The sequence below is a fragment of the Streptopelia decaocto genome, assembly GCF_964273445.1.
Source record: "Streptopelia decaocto genome assembly, chromosome: 14".
Classification (NCBI taxonomy): Eukaryota; Metazoa; Chordata; class Aves; order Columbiformes; family Columbidae; genus Streptopelia; species Streptopelia decaocto.
This window is the reverse complement of record NC_138669.1, coordinates 6,265,564-6,283,232: the sequence shown is the minus strand read 5'-3', so window position 1 is coordinate 6,283,232 and position 17,669 is coordinate 6,265,564. Positions and strand designations below refer to the sequence as shown.

Genomic DNA, 17,669 nt, shown 5'->3' with positions numbered 1-17,669 from the left:
AGGGGTCTGTGGCTGGTGATGAACCACTTCCTTCCCCTTTGCCAGGCGATAGCCCAGCACTAGTTGAGCTTAGCTGAGCTGAGCCGAGCTGAGGTGAGCCAAGCCGAGCCGTTGGGAAGGCGCTGTGGGACTCATGATGGCTCCAGTGACACAGGCGCTGCCGCTTGCCTGCCTGATGCTGCTCTTGCTCCAGCGAGCCCCGGGTAAGTGGGGACCCACACAGCCCCACATCGCTGTCAGGGCCACCCTTCCCCCACAGGAGTCTGGGGCTCTTCTCTCACTGCCTCCCAGATTGCTTTTATCCCCAGCCAAAGACTTTTATTTACTCCAGCACGTCCCGGGGGCCCCGGGCCCTCCCCATCCTGCAGTCCCCAGCAGTGCCAGCTGCTCCACGGGATGAGGAATGGGGATATCTCTCTGTCCCCTGCTTTGGGCTCAGGGCTGGGGGTCTGGCAATGCCCTGTGCTGTGCTGCAGCTCCAGGGATCAGCCCCAAACCCTCCCATCACTATGCCCAGGTGTGGGTGCCCAGGTGGATCCAGGCTTCCAGCTGCGACAGCCCCAGGACAAGGTGTCGGTGGCAGCCGGGGAGACGCTCACCCTGACCTGCACCATATCTGAACGCAGTCCCCCTGGCCCCGTGAAGTGGCTGAAGGGCTTGGGCAGCGGGAGCGTGACTGTTTATGAGCAGACGGGCTCCTTCCCCCGTGCGACAAGGGCAGTGAATGGGTCCATCACAGACTTCACCATCCACATCAGGGATGTTCAGCCCGAGGACTCCGGCACCTATTACTGTGTGAAGTTCAGAAAATCGCTGGGCGGTGAAGAGGTCCTTCAGCGTGGAAGTGGCACAGAGGTGTCCGTGCAGGGTGAGTGGGGCTCCCAGAGCTCCCGGGGGATCCAGCCCTGCTGGGCATAGCCCCCCAGCCCATCCCAGTCCAGGCGACTGTGCTCAGGGTGAGCGGGGATGGGGAAGGGGCTCTGGGGCCATCACCAGGAGAGGGTCCCCTGGGCACATCTGTGTCCCCATGGGAACCCCTCTCCCTGCAGCCCTGGGGCCGGGGGGTGGCAGATCCCGCTCTACAGCCCCACGCTTCTCCCTGCAGCCAAACCCAGCACCCCAGTTGTGTCCGGGCCCGACCGCAGAGCGGGGCCGGGGCAGTCGCTGCCTTTCACCTGCACATCCGGAGGGTTCTTCCCCAAAGACATCAGCGTGACATGGCTCAAGGGCAAGGCCCTGATCACGTCTCAGCCACCCCAGATCACCCCCGGGCAGATGAAATTCTCCTTCAACATGTCCAGCACCGTGACGGTGACGCTGCAGGACGGCGACATCCGCTCGCAGCTCATCTGCAGAGTGCAGCACCCCACACTGGAGAAGCCATTGGACGGGACCTACCCGCTCAGCAGAGCCCTGCGAGGTGAGGGCTGGGGGCACCGGCCCCCGGGGTGTCCAGTCCCGGGGGGCGTGGGGCACCCCATGGGCAGCAGGGTGGGGGGACCCTGTTAGCTGGTGCTGCTTCTCTTCCCAGTGTCCCCCAGAGTCCAGGTGGTCATGGACCCATCAAGCCCCGTTAAGGTGAACCAGACCGTGAACTTCTCCTGCCATGTGAAGAGCTTTTACCCAAGAGACGTGACCGTCACCTGGCTGGAGAACGGGATGGAGCTGAAGGGGCAGAACGGCTTCTGGGTGGTGGAGACCCCCCAGGGCTTTTTCGAGCTGAGGAGCCTGTTGGAGGTCCAGGCGACGGAGGAGAAGAACGGGTCTGTGTTCACCTGCCGTGTGGTGCACGATGCCCAGGACCCCGTCACCAGTATGGCCACCCTGCAGATTGTCCCGCTGTCCCAAACAGGTAACGGTGTGTGAGAGTTACTGGGTCCCTGCCGTGGCAGGGGGATGTGGGGTCCCTGTCCTCAAGCGCCGGCCACTAACGTCCCCTGTCCCCACTGCAGGTGTGAACCTTCTGGCCAGCCCCGTCCTGTGGCTTGGCATCCTGCTGGAGAAGGGGCTCCTCGGCGGCCTGCTCATCTTCCTCTTCAAGCGTGCGAGGGCATGAGAGAGAAACGCTGGGGCTGCCGCTTGTTTGTCTGAACCTTTGTCTTGTGTACCTGGAAATAAACGCGCCGGGATGCACAGGCTGCCATGGGATGCTCTGCGCCGCCGGTCCCCCTGCCCGGCCCTGCCCGCAGCCCGCACCGAGGCTGCGCACAGCGGGGCTGCTCTCCGCACACCCGGTGCTCCGCTCTGCACAGCGGGAGCTCGCTGCTGCACACCCGGTGCCTGGTTCTCACACGCGGGGCTGGTCTCTGCACACCCGGAGCTCGGTGCTGCACACCCGGGGCTGGCGTCCGCACACCCGGTGCCCGGTTCCCCACACCCTGTCCCCGGTTCCCCGCACCCGGTGCCCGGTTCCCCGCACCCGGTGCCCGGTTCCCCGCACCCGGTGCCCGGTTCCGCGCACCCGGTGCTCGGTTCCGCGCACCCGGTGCTCGGTTCCGCGCAGCGCCTCACACCGCCGGGCCGCCAGGGGTCGCTGTGCGCTGCGCCCGGCGGTGTTTCCGCCCGGGGTGGGTTGGGCGGTGCACGCGTGGCGGGGCGGGCGCGGCGCCCGGCGGGTTTACGGCGCTGCACCGCGGCAAGATGGCGGACAGGGAGGAGGCGCTGAGGGAGTTCGTGGCCGTGACCGGCGTCGAGGAGGAGCGAGCGCGGTTCTTCCTGGAGTCCGCCGGCTGGGACCTCCAGGTAGCGCCGCCGCCTCTCCGCTCTCTTCCGCTCTCCTGGGGCCCGGCCCGCTGAGGGGACTCGGCGGGGTCGCGGGCCTGGAGGCCGCGGCGGGGGAGGAGGAGGCGCCGGGCCGGGAGCTCGGGCCTCGCCGGGCTGTGGGGAGCGGGCTCGGCTGCGGCCGCGGCTGCGAGAGCTGGTTGGGGTCGCGGCCCGTCTCGGTTCTATCCTTAATTTGGACGTGGCTCATTTCCAACCAGGGCCGAGGAACCGGCGGGTTCGGGGATTTTCTGGGTTTCTGTCGGTTTTCCGTGGGCCTTCACGAGGTTGTTAGTGCTGCGGTGTTTGTGCCGCCGTCAGTTAAGCCTCGGCACCCCGAGAACAGGGGGGCGATCGGCCCTCACGCTGACCTGTGCCGTCTCCTTCAAACAACCTGCCTGTGGTTAATTAACTCCCAGTCCACTCATGTCTGTTGCAAAAGCAGCTGATTCAGAACAGTAATTTTAGCATAACCCCTATAGAAATGGTGCAGATTAAAAGCTTACAGTTGGGTGTACCTGCCCTGGTGACTGTCCTGCCATAACAAAGCCAAACATTGGGAATTGGTAAAGCCTCATCTTTGCTGTGACCTCCAAAGGGGAAATGACACAAAATGGCTCCAACGTGACAGAAGCTTCATTTGTGTTTGTGGCCTGTTTTTGCCTTTATTCTGGAATATTTGCTCTCTTCCTGAGAAGCTCCTGTGGTTTTCCTTTGCAGATCGCACTTGCTAGTTTCTATGAGGACGGGGGTGACGAGGACATTCTGACTCTTCCCCAGCCCACACCAAGTTCTGTATCCAGAAGCTCCACATCCAGGTGAGGAGGGAACTTCCCCTCAGGCCGGTCTGTTTATCAGTGGCTAGTAAACATGACAGTGGAAACCATTTGTGTGAAAATGCAGGCTCTGTATGAAGCATTGCTGGATATTAATTTTCAGGAGAAATAACTCTGCGTTAGGTCTGCTTTACCTCGAGTGGCTCTCTAGAAATAGTGGAAACCTCAGCATTTATAACCCGTGAGAGTACATGTTATTGCACAACTAATCCAAAGATCAGTTAAGGCAGCTTGCCTTATGACTCAGGAAAAACTGGATTTGTTTTTTGAGCTTAGAAGACAATCAATTGGTGGTGCTTTCATTTGAGCAGATTGTATCTCCATGGGAAAAATTTCTGATTTTCTGTGACACCTGATCTGATCAAGTTGAGCACTTTACAAAAATAAGTTCATTTTGCATTACCAGATCCCTGTGCAGTAGGGAAATACCACCCAGGTTTAAAGAGAAGGGGTTACTGACTGTATCTTGAAGGAAAAGCTCTCAGTTCAGACGTTGGTCTGTACTGGAGGGGAACCCTGTTCCAGTTTGGATCACAGGCAGAAACCACCAGTGGGGAGGGATGTGGGGCTGGAGGAGGATGCTGTGCAGGTTTGAGTGTGTCAGCTCTGTGAAAGGGAACAAAATCCAGACGTGAGCAGGGCTGGTGACTGACCAACCGTGCTGTGCTGCAGCCGCTGCCAGAGCCGCTGCCAGAGCCGCTCCTGTTTGCTGCGGCTGTAGCCAGCAGAGAGGTGCAAGAGCTCGGTTCATCCCGGTCAAACCAGCACTGACCCGTCATTTCATAGAGTGATGAATCAGAACCAAAAAGTAGAACAGAGACAACCGAGCTGCTGCGTGCAGGAGCTTTTGTGTATGTGGTTGGAACATGTCACAGGGCTGACGTGCTACTCTGGTTGATTTTGCAGTGACCACAGAGTAACATCGTTTCGAGACCTTGTTCATGCACAGGAGGAGGATGATGAAGAGGAAGAGGGACAGCGGTGAGTTTTTAGTTAAAGACTTAAAACCTCCGTGTGCATCCCTGCCCTTTTGTGATGGCTTACCACTTGTGCAGAGGTTGGTTTTCTTTAAGTTGATACAAAATTGCTGTAGTGAAAAATCTCAGGTGGCACAGAAAGGTTGGTCAGTGTGAAGTCTGCGTACACGCACGTGCTCAGCGGGGCTGCGTAACACCAGTTTGCATCATGGAACCGTGCGATTGAGAGAAAGCCTGAGGTAGGCTGTGGAAGTTGTAGGTCAAGAACAGAAAAAAAAGCTCAGATCATCACTTGTGTCCATAGAGAACAGTGCGGGAATAATGCAGGGATTGTTTTGATTTCTGCTTGAGGTTTTGGTTGTGGTTTTGTTTGGGTTTGTGGGGGTTTTTTTGGTTGGGGTTTTTTTAGGTGCTGCTTAAGGGTAATGTAGTGGAGTGTGGAGGTGGAAGGAGGAATTTAGGTTCCCTTTCCGAGGGGATCATGGCATAGTAGTGGGAAAGCTGTCTGTGGTGTCAGCTGCAAGTAGTTAAATACCCTCGAGGTTAAGGGCAAGGGAAATGGGGTGGAACTGAGGGATGCCGAGGTGGCTCAGCCGAGCTGAGCTGCACGCTCTCCTGCAGCCAGACCCAAGCTTGCTCTGTGGTGTGACCCAGCTGGAAGCTGATGAACCCAATCTTCCAGAAGTGCTTCATTGCACTTCACTGACTGCCTTCGTTGCTTCCAGTTCAGATCCGTCCCATGCGTGGTGATCTCTGTGTGGCACGACCATGTGCCTTCCCTCAAAATACTGGTTGGGTGTTGCCCACCTTCCACCTGACAGGTCATAGACTTGCTGGAAGCCTTGTTGAGCTTGGTATTATAGCTGGTACTAGCACATGAAACTGAGCCTTAGTATGGGTTGTTTCTCTTGCTATGGATGAGAGGATTATTATCATGTTATTGAGGTAATTTTGCAGTAACTGACATAAAGCCAAAGCTTCTGCAGTACAGGAACTTGTAGGTGGCTACAGCAGGAGATAATATTGGTAGCAGCTGAGCACAAGCACAGGTGTCTCTTCCAGTAGTAGCAAATATTTGTAGATCCAAGCTGTTCCATTAAACTGTACAAAAATGAACTGAATCCTGATGTAAAGCTAACGTATCCTATCAGGTGTGCACTGGTTTTGGCAGGACAAAGTTAATTTTCTCCACAGGAGCTGGTGTGCTGGAAACAGGGTTGATAACCCAGGGATGTTTTTGTTATCACTGAATGGTGCTTGCACAGCGTCAAGGCCTTTTCTGCTTCCCACCCTGCCAGTGAGCGGGCTGGGGGTGCACAAGGACTTCGGGGTGACATGAATATGACAGCTGACCCCACTGACCAAGGGATATTCCACACTATGTGGCAATAAAATTTGGGGGTAAGGTTGTCAGGGGGGCTGCTGCTTGGGGACTGGCTGGGCATCCATTGGTTGGTGCTGACCAATTGTTTTCATTTGCATCATTTGTCTTGTCTTGTTTTATTTCTTCCTCTGTCTTATTTTCCTTTTTGTTACAATTTATTATTATTATTTATTTCAATTATTTAGCTGTTTCTATCTCAACCCACAAGTTTTCTCACTTTTACCTTTCCAATTCTCTTCCCCCCATCCTGCTGGAGGGGAGTGAGCGAGCGGCTGTGTGGTGCTTGGCTGCTGGCCGTGGCTAAACCACCACAACATGTGTCTCCTGGAGAAGCTGCGGTCCAGCCTCACGCAGGAGCCATGTGCTTTCTGTCAGGTTTTACGCCGGCGGCTCAGAGAGGAGCGGACAGCAGATTGTTGGTCCTCCGAGGAAGAAGAGTCCCAACGAGCTGGTGGAGGATCTGTTCAAAGGAGCAAAGGAGCACGGGGCAGTGGCGGTTGACCGGACGGCCAAGAGCGGCGGCGAGAGCAGCAAACCTAAAGTGAGGAGCGAGAGTTCTCCTTCCTTCTGTTCCCTGTGTCAATCATCACCTGTGTGCGGCTCCCACCATGACAGCGATTTGGCGCTGTGGAGTCCAGAATTCTCTTAAAAGAACAGCTCAGTCTGGGCTCCTCTCTCAGTGAAGCTCCAAGTCCTGTGTCACAGCGGCAAGAAAAGCTGCTCTCTTATGCCATATTTATTAACTTGTTCAAGCTGGTGACTGTGCCTGCAGGACAGCACATGTTGCCGGTGCCACGAAGCCCCCATGCTCACCAGTAACGGTGTTGGGGAGGGGGCAGCAAGCTGGCCAGGGTCTGTGTCACTGTGTAATCTCTGCCTGTCCTCTATCCTGCAGCCTTTCGCGGGGGGAGGCTATCGCCTCGGGGCCACTCCGGAGGAGGAGTCCGCTTACGTGGCAGGAGAGAGGAGATCCAACTCTGCCCAGGACGTGAGTATCTGTTCCATTTTGGAGATGTCACCTGAGGGATTTATCTGCTAGAGCTATGCAGCTTGTGAGCCCACAGAGTTCTAAAGCTTGATAGAAATTTGAGAGGACAGAAGTGTGGTAAATCCTGCTTCTCTTGAGTTTTCTGATTAGAGAAGGGTAGATGTGTTGGTCTTGGATAAGGAGCTTTCTTTGTTAAGAATCTGAGTGTTCCTTAGAAGCGTGGATTGTGAAAAATAGTGTGCAAAGAGCACTGGGTGATTAACTCTTCTTTATCCACTGAGTAGATGTGGAGCTCACAGCATTGCTGCAAGTTTTTCTCGTGCTTCCTTTGTCAGCAAATACGCATCTAGGCCTTGGTCAGAGCTTAGTTTGGGCTCCTCGCCCAGCACACACTTGGCTTTTGAACCATATTTATCACAAAGGGTTCTGTGGTGCCACCTTCTAGGCACTGGTGTATGACCATTACAATAGCCAGTGCTTTAGGTTTTTCTCTCAGCTCAGAGGAACCTGGCTGGAACACTTTGTGCAGCTCAAAATTCCTCTTCCAGTCAGGAACTTTTCACTTTGTGTCCAGTTATTGTCCTTACCAAGCTGCTTCAGTGAGGCTGATAGTTTTTGGGGGGCTGCTGCAGGTCCATGTTGTGCTGAAGCTCTGGAAGAGTGGATTCAGTCTGGACAGTGGAGAACTGAGGAGCTACCAGGATCCGTCCAACGCCCAGTTTCTTGATGATATCCGCAGAGGGTACGTAGCGAGAGGGGTGAGAACAAACAGCTGTTTTCTGAAACAAGCATTTGTGGAACTCAGGATGCTGAATCAGTGGCACATTTCAGCTGAGATTTCGTAAAAGAGCTGGATTCTTAGTATGGAAACCATGGGAGGGCAGACTTGAACATTTACTGCAGATAAGTGGGAAGTGGCTTTAGTTTGTAGGAGGCCTTGGGAGTTCAAAATGTGAACAAACAGACATTTATATTTGGGCTGAGAATTTCTCATGCATCACATCACTCCAGGTAAAGGCCAGGGAAAAGTAACCTTTAATTTGTGCCTCTTAGTGGGGAAGCGTACATCTGCCCTCCTAATTAAGACAGAGCTCGCTGTGATTCCTCGAGTTCCAGACGTCTGCGGTTCGCACTTTTTCTCCGCGGTTTCCTGGCCTGTTTCCCGAGGCAGCTGCCTGAGGCCACTCTCTTTGCAGGGAAGTCCCGGCAGAGCTGCGCAGGTTGGCACGGGGCGGGCAAGTGAACCTGGACATGGAGGATCACCGTGATGAGGAGTATGTGAAACCCAAAAGTGTCTTTAAAGCTTTCACTGGAGAAGGACAGAAGCTGGGCAGGTGAGGAGACAGCAGTGCTGGTTTGCTGCCTGTATGAGGTAAAAGTCGCTCCAGGGTTTTGCTGGGTTGATCCTTTTGATTCATTGTTCTGAAGAACAGGCACTCTGTGCCTGTGGTGCAGGATCTGTTCCTCCAAGAGAGGAAATGAGGCTGTGAGCTGGCCCAGCCTGTCCACGGCAGGAGGCACATCCTGAGTTTGGAACCACCATAGTGTGTCACGTAGAAGCAGTGTTTCCGAGTTACGCTGCCCTTTTAAGAGCTCCTCGTGTCTCCCTGTTCCCAGCACCGTGCCGCAAGTGATGGGCACCAGCTCGCCGGCCCAGCAGGCAGCCAACGAAGCCAAAGCCAGTTCTGCCATTGCCATTGATGAGTCACAGCCCGTTACCAACATCCAAATCCGACTCGCGGATGGTGGGCGACTGGTCCAGAAGTTCAACCACAATCACAGGTACAAATAAAACTGGAAATAACAGGTTACTAACTGGGAAAGCCTGGATGACACTGCAAACTGTGCACAGATGGAGCAGATGTTAGAATCCTGGCTAGCCTGCTAAAGGGACCTCTGGGGATCCTTCTCTGTAGGTGATGATGAACACAATTGTTGTGGGGTTTTAAGGCAGCTATTAACTGTCGGAAGGGTAGGATTTGCTTTCCAAATAGTGATGGATTATAGCCAGTGATGCTGCGCTTGGGAGCTTCAGTATTATCAGTGGAACTTTCCTTAATGTCACCTATATAAAAAAAAAACAAAACAATCTCTTCTAAGGGCTTTAGAAACTGTCAGATAATTAGGAACTTGGCTTGGTTGTTCTGACTCTCCGTTCAGACCTTCCTGCTGGCTGAACGGAGCGCCAAGGGGTGCGCATACAGCAGCGGGTTCCCTTGGATGAGCAAAGCTGGTTTATACACCCTGCGGCCTTGTCAGACTTCTCCTGAAGTCCTTCTCGCCTCCCTGGTCTCAGAGTGTGGCCATTTGGTTATACTTACCTGTCCAGTTTTTGTAAGAGAATCAAGAGTGATGCAGTAAGTTACAAAAACCTTCTTTGGTGATCAGGCGCAGGAAATGGATGCGGTGTCATTGTTGTGGCTGCTCGTGGGAGTTGAGCTCATCCTGGTTATGCCGTGTGTGATGAGCTCAGTCACTCGCAGCAGCCAGTGTCAACCAATTTGTTAATCTCTTCATCTTGAAGGGTTCAGCAGCCTTCAGGTAGCCGCCTGACAACACAAATGTTCCTGTTGGGCGCCTTGAAAGAACATTTAGCTGAAAATCTTTATAGAGCAGCTTACAGAGGAGCTTACAGAGGAGCAGGTTAAATCGGAATTGTCCTGGCCATGGCTTCTGCTGTTTGCTGAAGAAAAAGTACAGCGGCTGCAGCATTGAGTGCTCTGGGAAGGGTGATTTTGGGCTGTTGCCACGTGCTTTCATGGGATGTTCAGTAACAGGATTCCCCCGTGTGTCTGATCCCTTTGGACAGGGTCCGCGACATCCGGCTCTTCATAGTGGACGCCCGGCCAGCCATGGCAGCCACCAGCTTCGTCCTCATGACCACCTTCCCCAACAAAGAGCTCACTGACGAGAACCAGACCCTGAAGGAAGCCAACCTGCTCAACGCCGTCATCGTGCAGCGGTTGACATAGAGGAACACGCCTCTGGCCACCTGCAGCGCGCACCTGTCGTCTGGTCCTGTGCGTACGCCCGCGCCGCACAGGCTCGCATCTCCTCCTAGCTCTGGGTTCTTAGGTCTTGGTTGGACTTTTTTTCTCTTTAGTTGCATTTCCCTTTTTTTTTTTTTGTGAGGATGATCAGTGGACTTTAAAATAAATAAATGAAACGAATCCGTTTTGAAAGGAGCTGCAGCCTATTGTGCCACAAATTCTCCCAGGAGATTTGAGTTACTTTTGTGGATTGTGTTACTGTGCTGTAGAGGGAAGGTAAAAGGGGGAAGGGAGCTCCCGGGGAGCAGTTTCCATCCAGCCAACTGACTGCTCATCTCAGTCTCTTCACTCTTCCCTCTCCTCCAGGGACTGCTGCAGAGTACTCCCTTTATTTTCGCACATTAAATATAAAATATATGAGAACGGGTGATCTGATGGTCAGGACAATGGTTACGCCACTGTAAAAGTGTCGTGGTGGAAGTCTGTGTGAAACAGCTCTTGCTCAGTGTGGGGAAAACACCGATGTGTGTGCAGGTACAAGGTTTAATGCTCTTCCTGGGCTTTTCTGGAAAGTTCTGACTGTCCTTCCCTCAGCAGGACTCTCGGGGTGTTCACTGCTCTGCCTGCAGTTTTAATTTGCTGTATTGCGTTTCTCTGAGAAACCCAACTCGCTGCTGACTTCTTTCCAGGAAGGCACAGAGCTGAATCAGCTTCAAGTGACTGAAAGTAAAAGGCAAACAGAGTTTATCTTACTGGAAAGCAAGTTTTATTTTAAGAGGTGAATTACTGAGGTGATGGCAACACCTCAGGTGGAACAACTCAAGGCTGTAGCATCCTTTTGATTTATTTCCTCTGCTCTGCTGAGGACTAACACAGCCAAACACCTGGAGTTCTCCAGCTTTGGTCTGTTCTGTTTGTGTTTTGGGCTCGCGTCTCCATATCTGTCCTTTGAACAGAATCCTGTGGGTGAATTCGTTATCCCTGCGTGGGACAGGCAGCGCTGCTGTAGCGGCACCACTTGCTGTCTGGTGTTGTGCCACGGTGCTCTGCACCGACCTGCGGTGGTTCTGCTGCCCCGGCCTTCGGAGCCGAACCGTGAGCCATCGGCTGCCGGGAACCGCTGTGCTCTGTGTCCCCACTCAGCTCTCTGAGGTCCCGGGTCCCTACCGTGGTGCCAGCGCAGGAGCAGCCATGGGGACACACGGGCTGGGGAGGGACGGCAGGTTGGGCAGGTTTGGCACGAGGAACTCGCTTGGCTGCCTGCGCTAATCCAAACCCAGACCTTGGCAAGGGCATTCGGACAGCAGTTCCTCAGCTGAGAGCTGAATTAACTTCCATTTCTCATTACTAAATGGATAAATAATGTACGTAGCAGCAAATTTGTAAATTATTGTGAAAATTAACATTAAAAGCCCGCAAAATAGGAAAACAGTGTTTGACCCTTTCTAATAGCGGCTGCCATCTGTTTTTGTATTTTGGATGATGTACATGTGGGTGTCTCTTCTTACTGCTTTGGGTTGCAACGCTGAGCTGTCTTCAGCTGAATGAGATTAAAAATCTCACTGTATTTTTAAAGATGATTTTTTTTCTGCCAGGCGAACTGGGGATTTGCCTGCCTGTATCACCGCATGTCGGTATTGTGAGCACTTAGTCACCTGTGTGACCCAGTACGGAGAGAATTTGGAACGGGAATTTCCCTCAGAGCTAAAAATAGTCACAGCTGCCTCGTGGGAAGTCACTAATTTGTAATTGTTCATCAGGGGAGTTTTGTATCCTGATCTCCATGTGCGCCACTTTGGGGACCTGGGACATGTCCCAGCATGCTGGGCAGGATACGCTGCTAGAGCCAGAGGGCAAGTTTATCTACAGAGCGTAGATCGTTTGTCTCCTGTGGTTGGCTGGTGGCATCAGGACCATGGTGGTGACCAGCTGGTGGCTGTGGTGTTTGGCTGGATGAGACAGACACATTGGTGGCCCCAGATTAAACAAGGGTTGACAGCCAAACAGCAACTTATCACCCTGCCGACCCCAACAGTTTTGTTGTGTAGATTCTGCCCAGCGCTGGGAAGTGTCGCATCCAGGTTTCCTCTCAGCTCTGACTGCCAGTGGGACGGAAAAGTGATAAATTCAGCTGGGTTCTGGGTTTGGAGACATTTCTCCACCAAGAAAAGGGGGTTTTCCCAGAGCCAGAGGGTGGCACTGCTGCAGAGATGCCACTTGTCACCTCGGAGCTTCTGCTGAGGAACCTGCAGCTCCCGCTGTCTGCGGGGACCTGCACCTGCTGCCCCAGCCCCTCGGGGACTCCGCTGCACACTTTGCCTTCTCTGATCTCCGGTTTGTGGTTTTCTGTAAGCAGTGAACCGTTCTTATCTCCTGGCGAGCAGGATCAGCTCTGCCTGCCGCTCTCTGAAGTGTGTCTGAGTGGAGCACCAAGGTGGTGTCAGCAACCATGACAGGTGTATCTGCTCCCAAAGCTGACAGAAGAGCCTGTAAAATGAACTGGAAGCAACGTATGTGGAATCTCCCAAATTAAACTGTCTCCTCCTGGGAGCTGGTGGAACATTTTACTATAAAATAAGCTGTAAAGCAAAAGTGACAGCCAGGCTAATTAACAGGGAAGGGATGAAAAACCAGGACAGGAAAAAGTGGGGTGGTAGAAGGAGACGCCTTGGTTTGTAAAGAAAATCACCTTCCTTGTCAGCTGTGCAGCTCTTTGGTGTTTGCTGCACTACTGCACGAAAGTAAATGCTCGTTTCTGATGCTCCTGTAGTTTGTGATGCTTGGTAGCGAGCTTGACTTTCTCTCTAGTAAAATCTCCTTCCTTTATCATTCCATTTCTTTGTTTTAACAGAGTCACAGTCTGAGATGGGGCTTTTCTAAAACTGACAGTTATGCTCACAAAAGTGTGTCTTTTCTCCTCCTTTGCCTGGAGAAGCGTTTCACTTTGAAAATGTTATTTTTTTCTCCCATCATTCCCCCCCTGGGGACTCTTGCCCGTCTTCCCGCTCCCCCACATGCTGGTACAAGGCACCGCTCCACGTGCCATCGGGAAAATCGCTTCTTTTCAGTTTCTGTGTGATAAGATACCGCCCAGTTTTGTGGCTGCGCTGGCCCATCAGGGGCTGATGTCCCACTGCATCCGACTGTTTTTCTCCAAGCACTGTATTTTAACAGTTTTCCCTTCCTCAGATGGGTAATCGTAGGATTTCCTTGGATTTTTTTTTCCTTCTTAGACACTTCTTTGTTTCCTCTTCTTCCTTTCCACGTGTCCTTGTTGCTAAGACCGAGTTCCTGTGTTTTCTGATAGCATTTTGTGCCATTTCCTGGGAACTTCACCTCCCCTTTGCCATGGGAGGTTTCCTGGTCCATGTTTTTTACCCAGCTCAGGGTTTGCTATCCCAGGGCCTTTGGCCAAGGAGTTTTTCAGTGATCCTGGTGTAGGAACATTCATTTTTAGTTACCTTCAGCTGCTTATTTGGGTAAAACAAGGCAAACAGCACAAAGCAGTTAGCTGGTTGGGTTGTTTCAGCACAAAACTCAGGTAGATCAACTACCAGATAAATGGAAGCAGTGACAAGAGATAAGGAGCAAGAAATCTCAGAGGGGACAACAGCAGCTGGAAGAGGGTGAGTGTAAATTTTGGCCTGTTTTCTTTTTGCCTTTGGTTATATGCAGTTATGTTTAATTTAGTCTTTGTGCCTCATTGCTGGACAACACTCAGTCTTTCCAGAAGGACAAAGCGGCCTTCATGCTCTGGCTTCTTTTTGGGTGGGTCTCCAGCTCCCTGGTGTGTTTAAAGGGACGTCAGTCTGCTCCTGGGCAGGTTGGTCAGAGGGTTTTCCTCTGAAAGCAGCACTGCTGTACTGAGCCTTTGTTGTCAGGAAAAAGCACCTTGAGTTGATCTTTCTGATTCTGTAGTTACAGCAGAAAACTGACTTGGGAGATCGGTGTCACAGTCATGTTAAACAAGATGCTGGTGTGTTTCTTCAAAGCCCATCACCACAAGGGGACCTGCGATATCTCATTAATCCCTGGGCAGGGGCTGGTGTCTTTTCGGGGGTTTGCTCTTCCAGGTCAGCCTGTGTGAAGATTTGCTGGGCTGTGAGAGCATGACCATGCTTCTCTCTTACCGATTCTGAACATCGCGTTTCTGTTGGTGAACCAGAACGTTTATAGATGGAGACTGGTAATTTTAAATGACGCATCTAATTAAGCAACCAAGTTGTTTTCCTTACCAGGTTGTGTGTTTCCATTGGCGTGTGGTAGACGCGCGCTGTCATCCCAGGAAGGGTGACAGTCACTCTGGCAGAGCTGGGAACACAGAGCCCACACGCCTCAGCCGGTCCTGCTGCCAGATGTGCTGTTCTGGTGACACAGCTGCATCCCCTGTGAAATAAAAGCCTTTGGCTCCTCTTGAGACTCAGACCTGACTTCTCCAAGCTACCCAGTTCTGCACCTTCACAGCAACAACGAACATGCACATGGGTGCTCGGCCTGGCGTGAAGGGAATTGGCTGCTGCGCACACTGAATTGCACACAGCTGCAGCTCCTCACCTACAGTCCTTGTTAATGATGTTCATGATCCTCCTGCCAGCTTTTGTGGCGTATTTTAAGCAGTTTCACTTTCTTTTCGGAAGGAAAAGATGTCTGCTGAGAGTGCGGCTGCAGATCTCCTCTCGCTCCGGTCCCTAATGCCCGTGCCCTGCCCGGTGGCACAAACGCACACGGTGGCGGGTGGCCCTGGGCTCTGGGGGGTGTCTGACCCTGCAGACTGCTTGGGGACTTTGGTGGCCGCTCCAAAAGCACTGACCAGGATCCGGCGATGCCCATGGAACACGAAGCGAACGCTGTCAGAACTGAGGGAGCAGCCCGGCTGCCCACAGGATCCTGCCGAGAGCAACAGAAAGGGCAGGAAAATCCCTCCTAGTTACCTGTCAGCAAAAGTGTTTTTCCAAGTGAGTCCCACATTTCCCAATTACACACTTCTGCCGAGAGTAGTACAATAATAATTATGCAACAGGTCCACATCTTTGGCAGCTGAACAGCTCCTGTGTCACGCACCTCTCCATTTACTAATTTATCATTTTCTGACTTATTTACTACATTCCTAAATGCTTATCTTATTTGCTGTTCTGTCTTGTCTGTGCTGAGCTTGTCTGTCCCAGCGCTGGGAGTTCCGGAATGGATTCCAGATGTTCTTATTTACTCAGGTACGTGTCATGACTCCTCATTAAATTAACTCTTTATTGGCTTAGGGGCCGTACAGTAGCATCCACCCCTCTCCTCCAGTCCCATGCCTCTTGGTGGCCATTGAAGTCACAACTCAGGTTCCCCAGGAGAAGGAGCTGTGCTGCAGGGAGCACTAGAGCTGCTGCCCGTCCAGGAGGGCTCAGACGTTGGAGGACTTGCTAGTGGAATGTATCCAAATGCTGCCACTTGCTTCTGTGTCAAAAAATTCCCATTTACTGGCTTTAAACATTTTTTTTAAAAGGGCTGAACAGCTGGTTGCTGGGTCATAGAACCTGTGGAAAAGCTGATCAGCTGGCACGGCTCGGGGTTTGTATCACGCATTCCTGGGCTGATAAGATCTTCTGTTCTGCAGCAGAGGGGGGTCTTGGGAAAGGGACTGTTCCCGTGCAGAGAGCAAACTCCAACATGACCTCGTTTCATAAACTGCAGAGGTTTGGCTTCTCTGAGCCTTTCGCTGAGTATTTGTGCAACAGCAAAGCAGGCACAGCTGCAGCGCTGCGGAGTGCTTTCCCTGTTCTTCCAGAACCGATTTCTGTGCCGCTGATAGCGAACGGTCAGCGCAGCGATGGGCGAGGCATCGCCCTTTGGCTGCAGACCCTTGGTGCCCACAGCGTATGGCAAGCTGTTTTGGTGATGTTGCAGGCCCTGGCACAGGGTATTATCAAAAGACTCATTGCTTGCAGCAGGTAGCCCAGCGCAGAGCCCTGATTAACAGCGAGATTGGTGCTTTTCACCAAAATCTGCCTTTCCAGCTCCATGCTGACCCCCGCTCTTGAGCAGAGGGGGGGTGAGCTCCCCATGCTGCACCAGCCGTCGTGAGAGCTCATCCCGACCCACCAGTAATGCCAGCTCCTGTAGAGCACCGTGCAACGCGACACAAGGCACTGGGCGGCTCTGAGGCGAGCAGAAAGCAACTTTCCTCGTGCCGAAGGGAACTGCACACTGAACGAAGCCAGGAGCGAGAGCTCACAGCTGCCCGGGGCGGTAATTGCTGCTCACCTCTGGGCTCTCTACTGTGTGCAGAAAATGCAGCTGTTTGCACCTGGGGAGTAAATGAGAGCCAAAGAGCCAGAGAATTAAGTGCTGAGTACAATTTCCAAAGGTACTTTGCGTCTGTCCAAATGTAGCTGTGTGTGGTGAGTGGGTGCAAAACGGCCTAGAAAAAAAAAACACAGGTTTTTAATATTTCCTTTTGAATTTCCCCTTTCCTCTTGGGTGGGGAGAGATGTATTTTGCTTTCTTATAGAGATGTATGCTAAGATCTGCTGGTGGGAGACAGGGATTTGGCTCCCTCTGCACCGGCTGTGGTCTGGCGTGAGTGATATTTGTTATCTGGGTTGTCAGTAAAATAGCAGTGAAGAGAGATGCCGCTGACTCAGTTGTACTGTGGCTTATTAACCAAGTTCTGACTCAGCCCTGCGAAATTCAGGTATTTTAGATTAACCCCCCACTGGAGGCTGAGCTGAAGATGACGCAGTTTTTCACCAGCGTTGTGATGAACCTCGCAGTTCACGGTGCTCGTGTTCCCCAGGGTGCTGCAGAGACGCTGACACGGATTTAACACTCCCGGGGCTCTCGGTGACCTGGGGGCAGAGTGAGGAGAGGGTTTGGTCTCTGTTCTTCTGCCCTGGCTGCTGCACATAAGTTCAGTCTTGGAGGGTTGAGGTTGATCTGGCTCAAGAAGCGTATTCTTGAGCAGCCGAGCCAAAGCGACGGGCAGCAGGCAGGGCAGCTGTGCCATCCCTCTTCTGCCACACTTTGTGCCCTCTGAGGCTGATTTCTCCCCGTCTTTGCTTTGCCAAGGGCTCGTGCCAGTGCTGGGCTGTGCGCTGTGAGCACTGGGAACTCGGCTGCTCCCACACAGCCGGCACTGAGTAACTGGGCTCCTGCCACTCTTAATGCGTGAGTAATTGTCGGTTTGTGACGCCGAGGCTGCTGGGCTCTGTGGACGATGAAGGTTCTGCAAAAGGGGACTGAGAAAAGCACGTTTCTGGTCCCCAGGCTAAAACAGACAGTGTGGGGTCTGCATTGCCACGGGAGATGTCTCGGGAGCTCACAGGCTGTGAGAGGCTGTTAATTGCAGATGTCACTTAACAGAGAAAGGAAAATGCATCCCACGCTGCTCCAAGTGACACCGTCATGGGCGAGGGCAGTGCCAACACCTCGCAGCCGTCAAAGTAAAGGGGCAGGGGCGTTCTGCAGGCCCAAAAAGGGAGCCAGAGCTGGGAGAAAGGTTCCTGCTGCCCTCTTCTTGCCCGCTCCAGTGCTCTGTTTGCTCACTCTGGGTTTGACAGGCTGCTTCTTTGCAGCTGGTGGCTGCTGGTGCTGAGGCAGGAGCCCCGGGGTGGCTGGAGCGTGTTCCTGCAGTGGTCTGGAGCTCAGGCCAAGGATTTCTTCTCCGCACCCCTAAGATCTCGGTGCGGCAGCAGCCCTGGGATGGGGAGGAGGTGCGGGACCAGCCTGAGCTTTGAAGAGCACTGGGTT

General features: G+C 53.0%; 2 protein-coding genes across 2 annotated transcripts; both read left to right on the top strand.

The window, feature by feature from the left end:
* Positions 1-19: 19 nt before the first annotated feature.
* On the top strand, positions 20-2,133 carry LOC309445986 (tyrosine-protein phosphatase non-receptor type substrate 1-like). Its single transcript, XM_082065318.1, has 5 exons — positions 20-203; positions 518-868; positions 1,106-1,420; positions 1,532-1,852; positions 1,953-2,133. Exons 1-5 carry the CDS (start codon positions 134-136, stop codon positions 2,054-2,056), a joined length of 1,161 nt encoding a protein of 386 aa, XP_081921444.1. The 5' UTR covers positions 20-133; the 3' UTR covers positions 2,057-2,133.
* A 464-nt stretch (positions 2,134-2,597) lies between these two features.
* NSFL1C (NSFL1 cofactor) lies at positions 2,598-10,130 on the top strand. The gene is made up of 9 exons (XM_082065829.1): positions 2,598-2,742; positions 3,481-3,578; positions 4,503-4,577; positions 6,333-6,498; positions 6,853-6,945; positions 7,578-7,687; positions 8,142-8,279; positions 8,563-8,727; positions 9,755-10,130. The coding sequence occupies exons 1-9, from the start codon at positions 2,641-2,643 to the stop codon at positions 9,915-9,917; spliced, it is 1,110 nt and encodes a 369-aa protein (XP_081921955.1). The 5' UTR covers positions 2,598-2,640; the 3' UTR covers positions 9,918-10,130.
* The last annotated feature ends 7,539 nt before the right edge of the window (positions 10,131-17,669 follow it).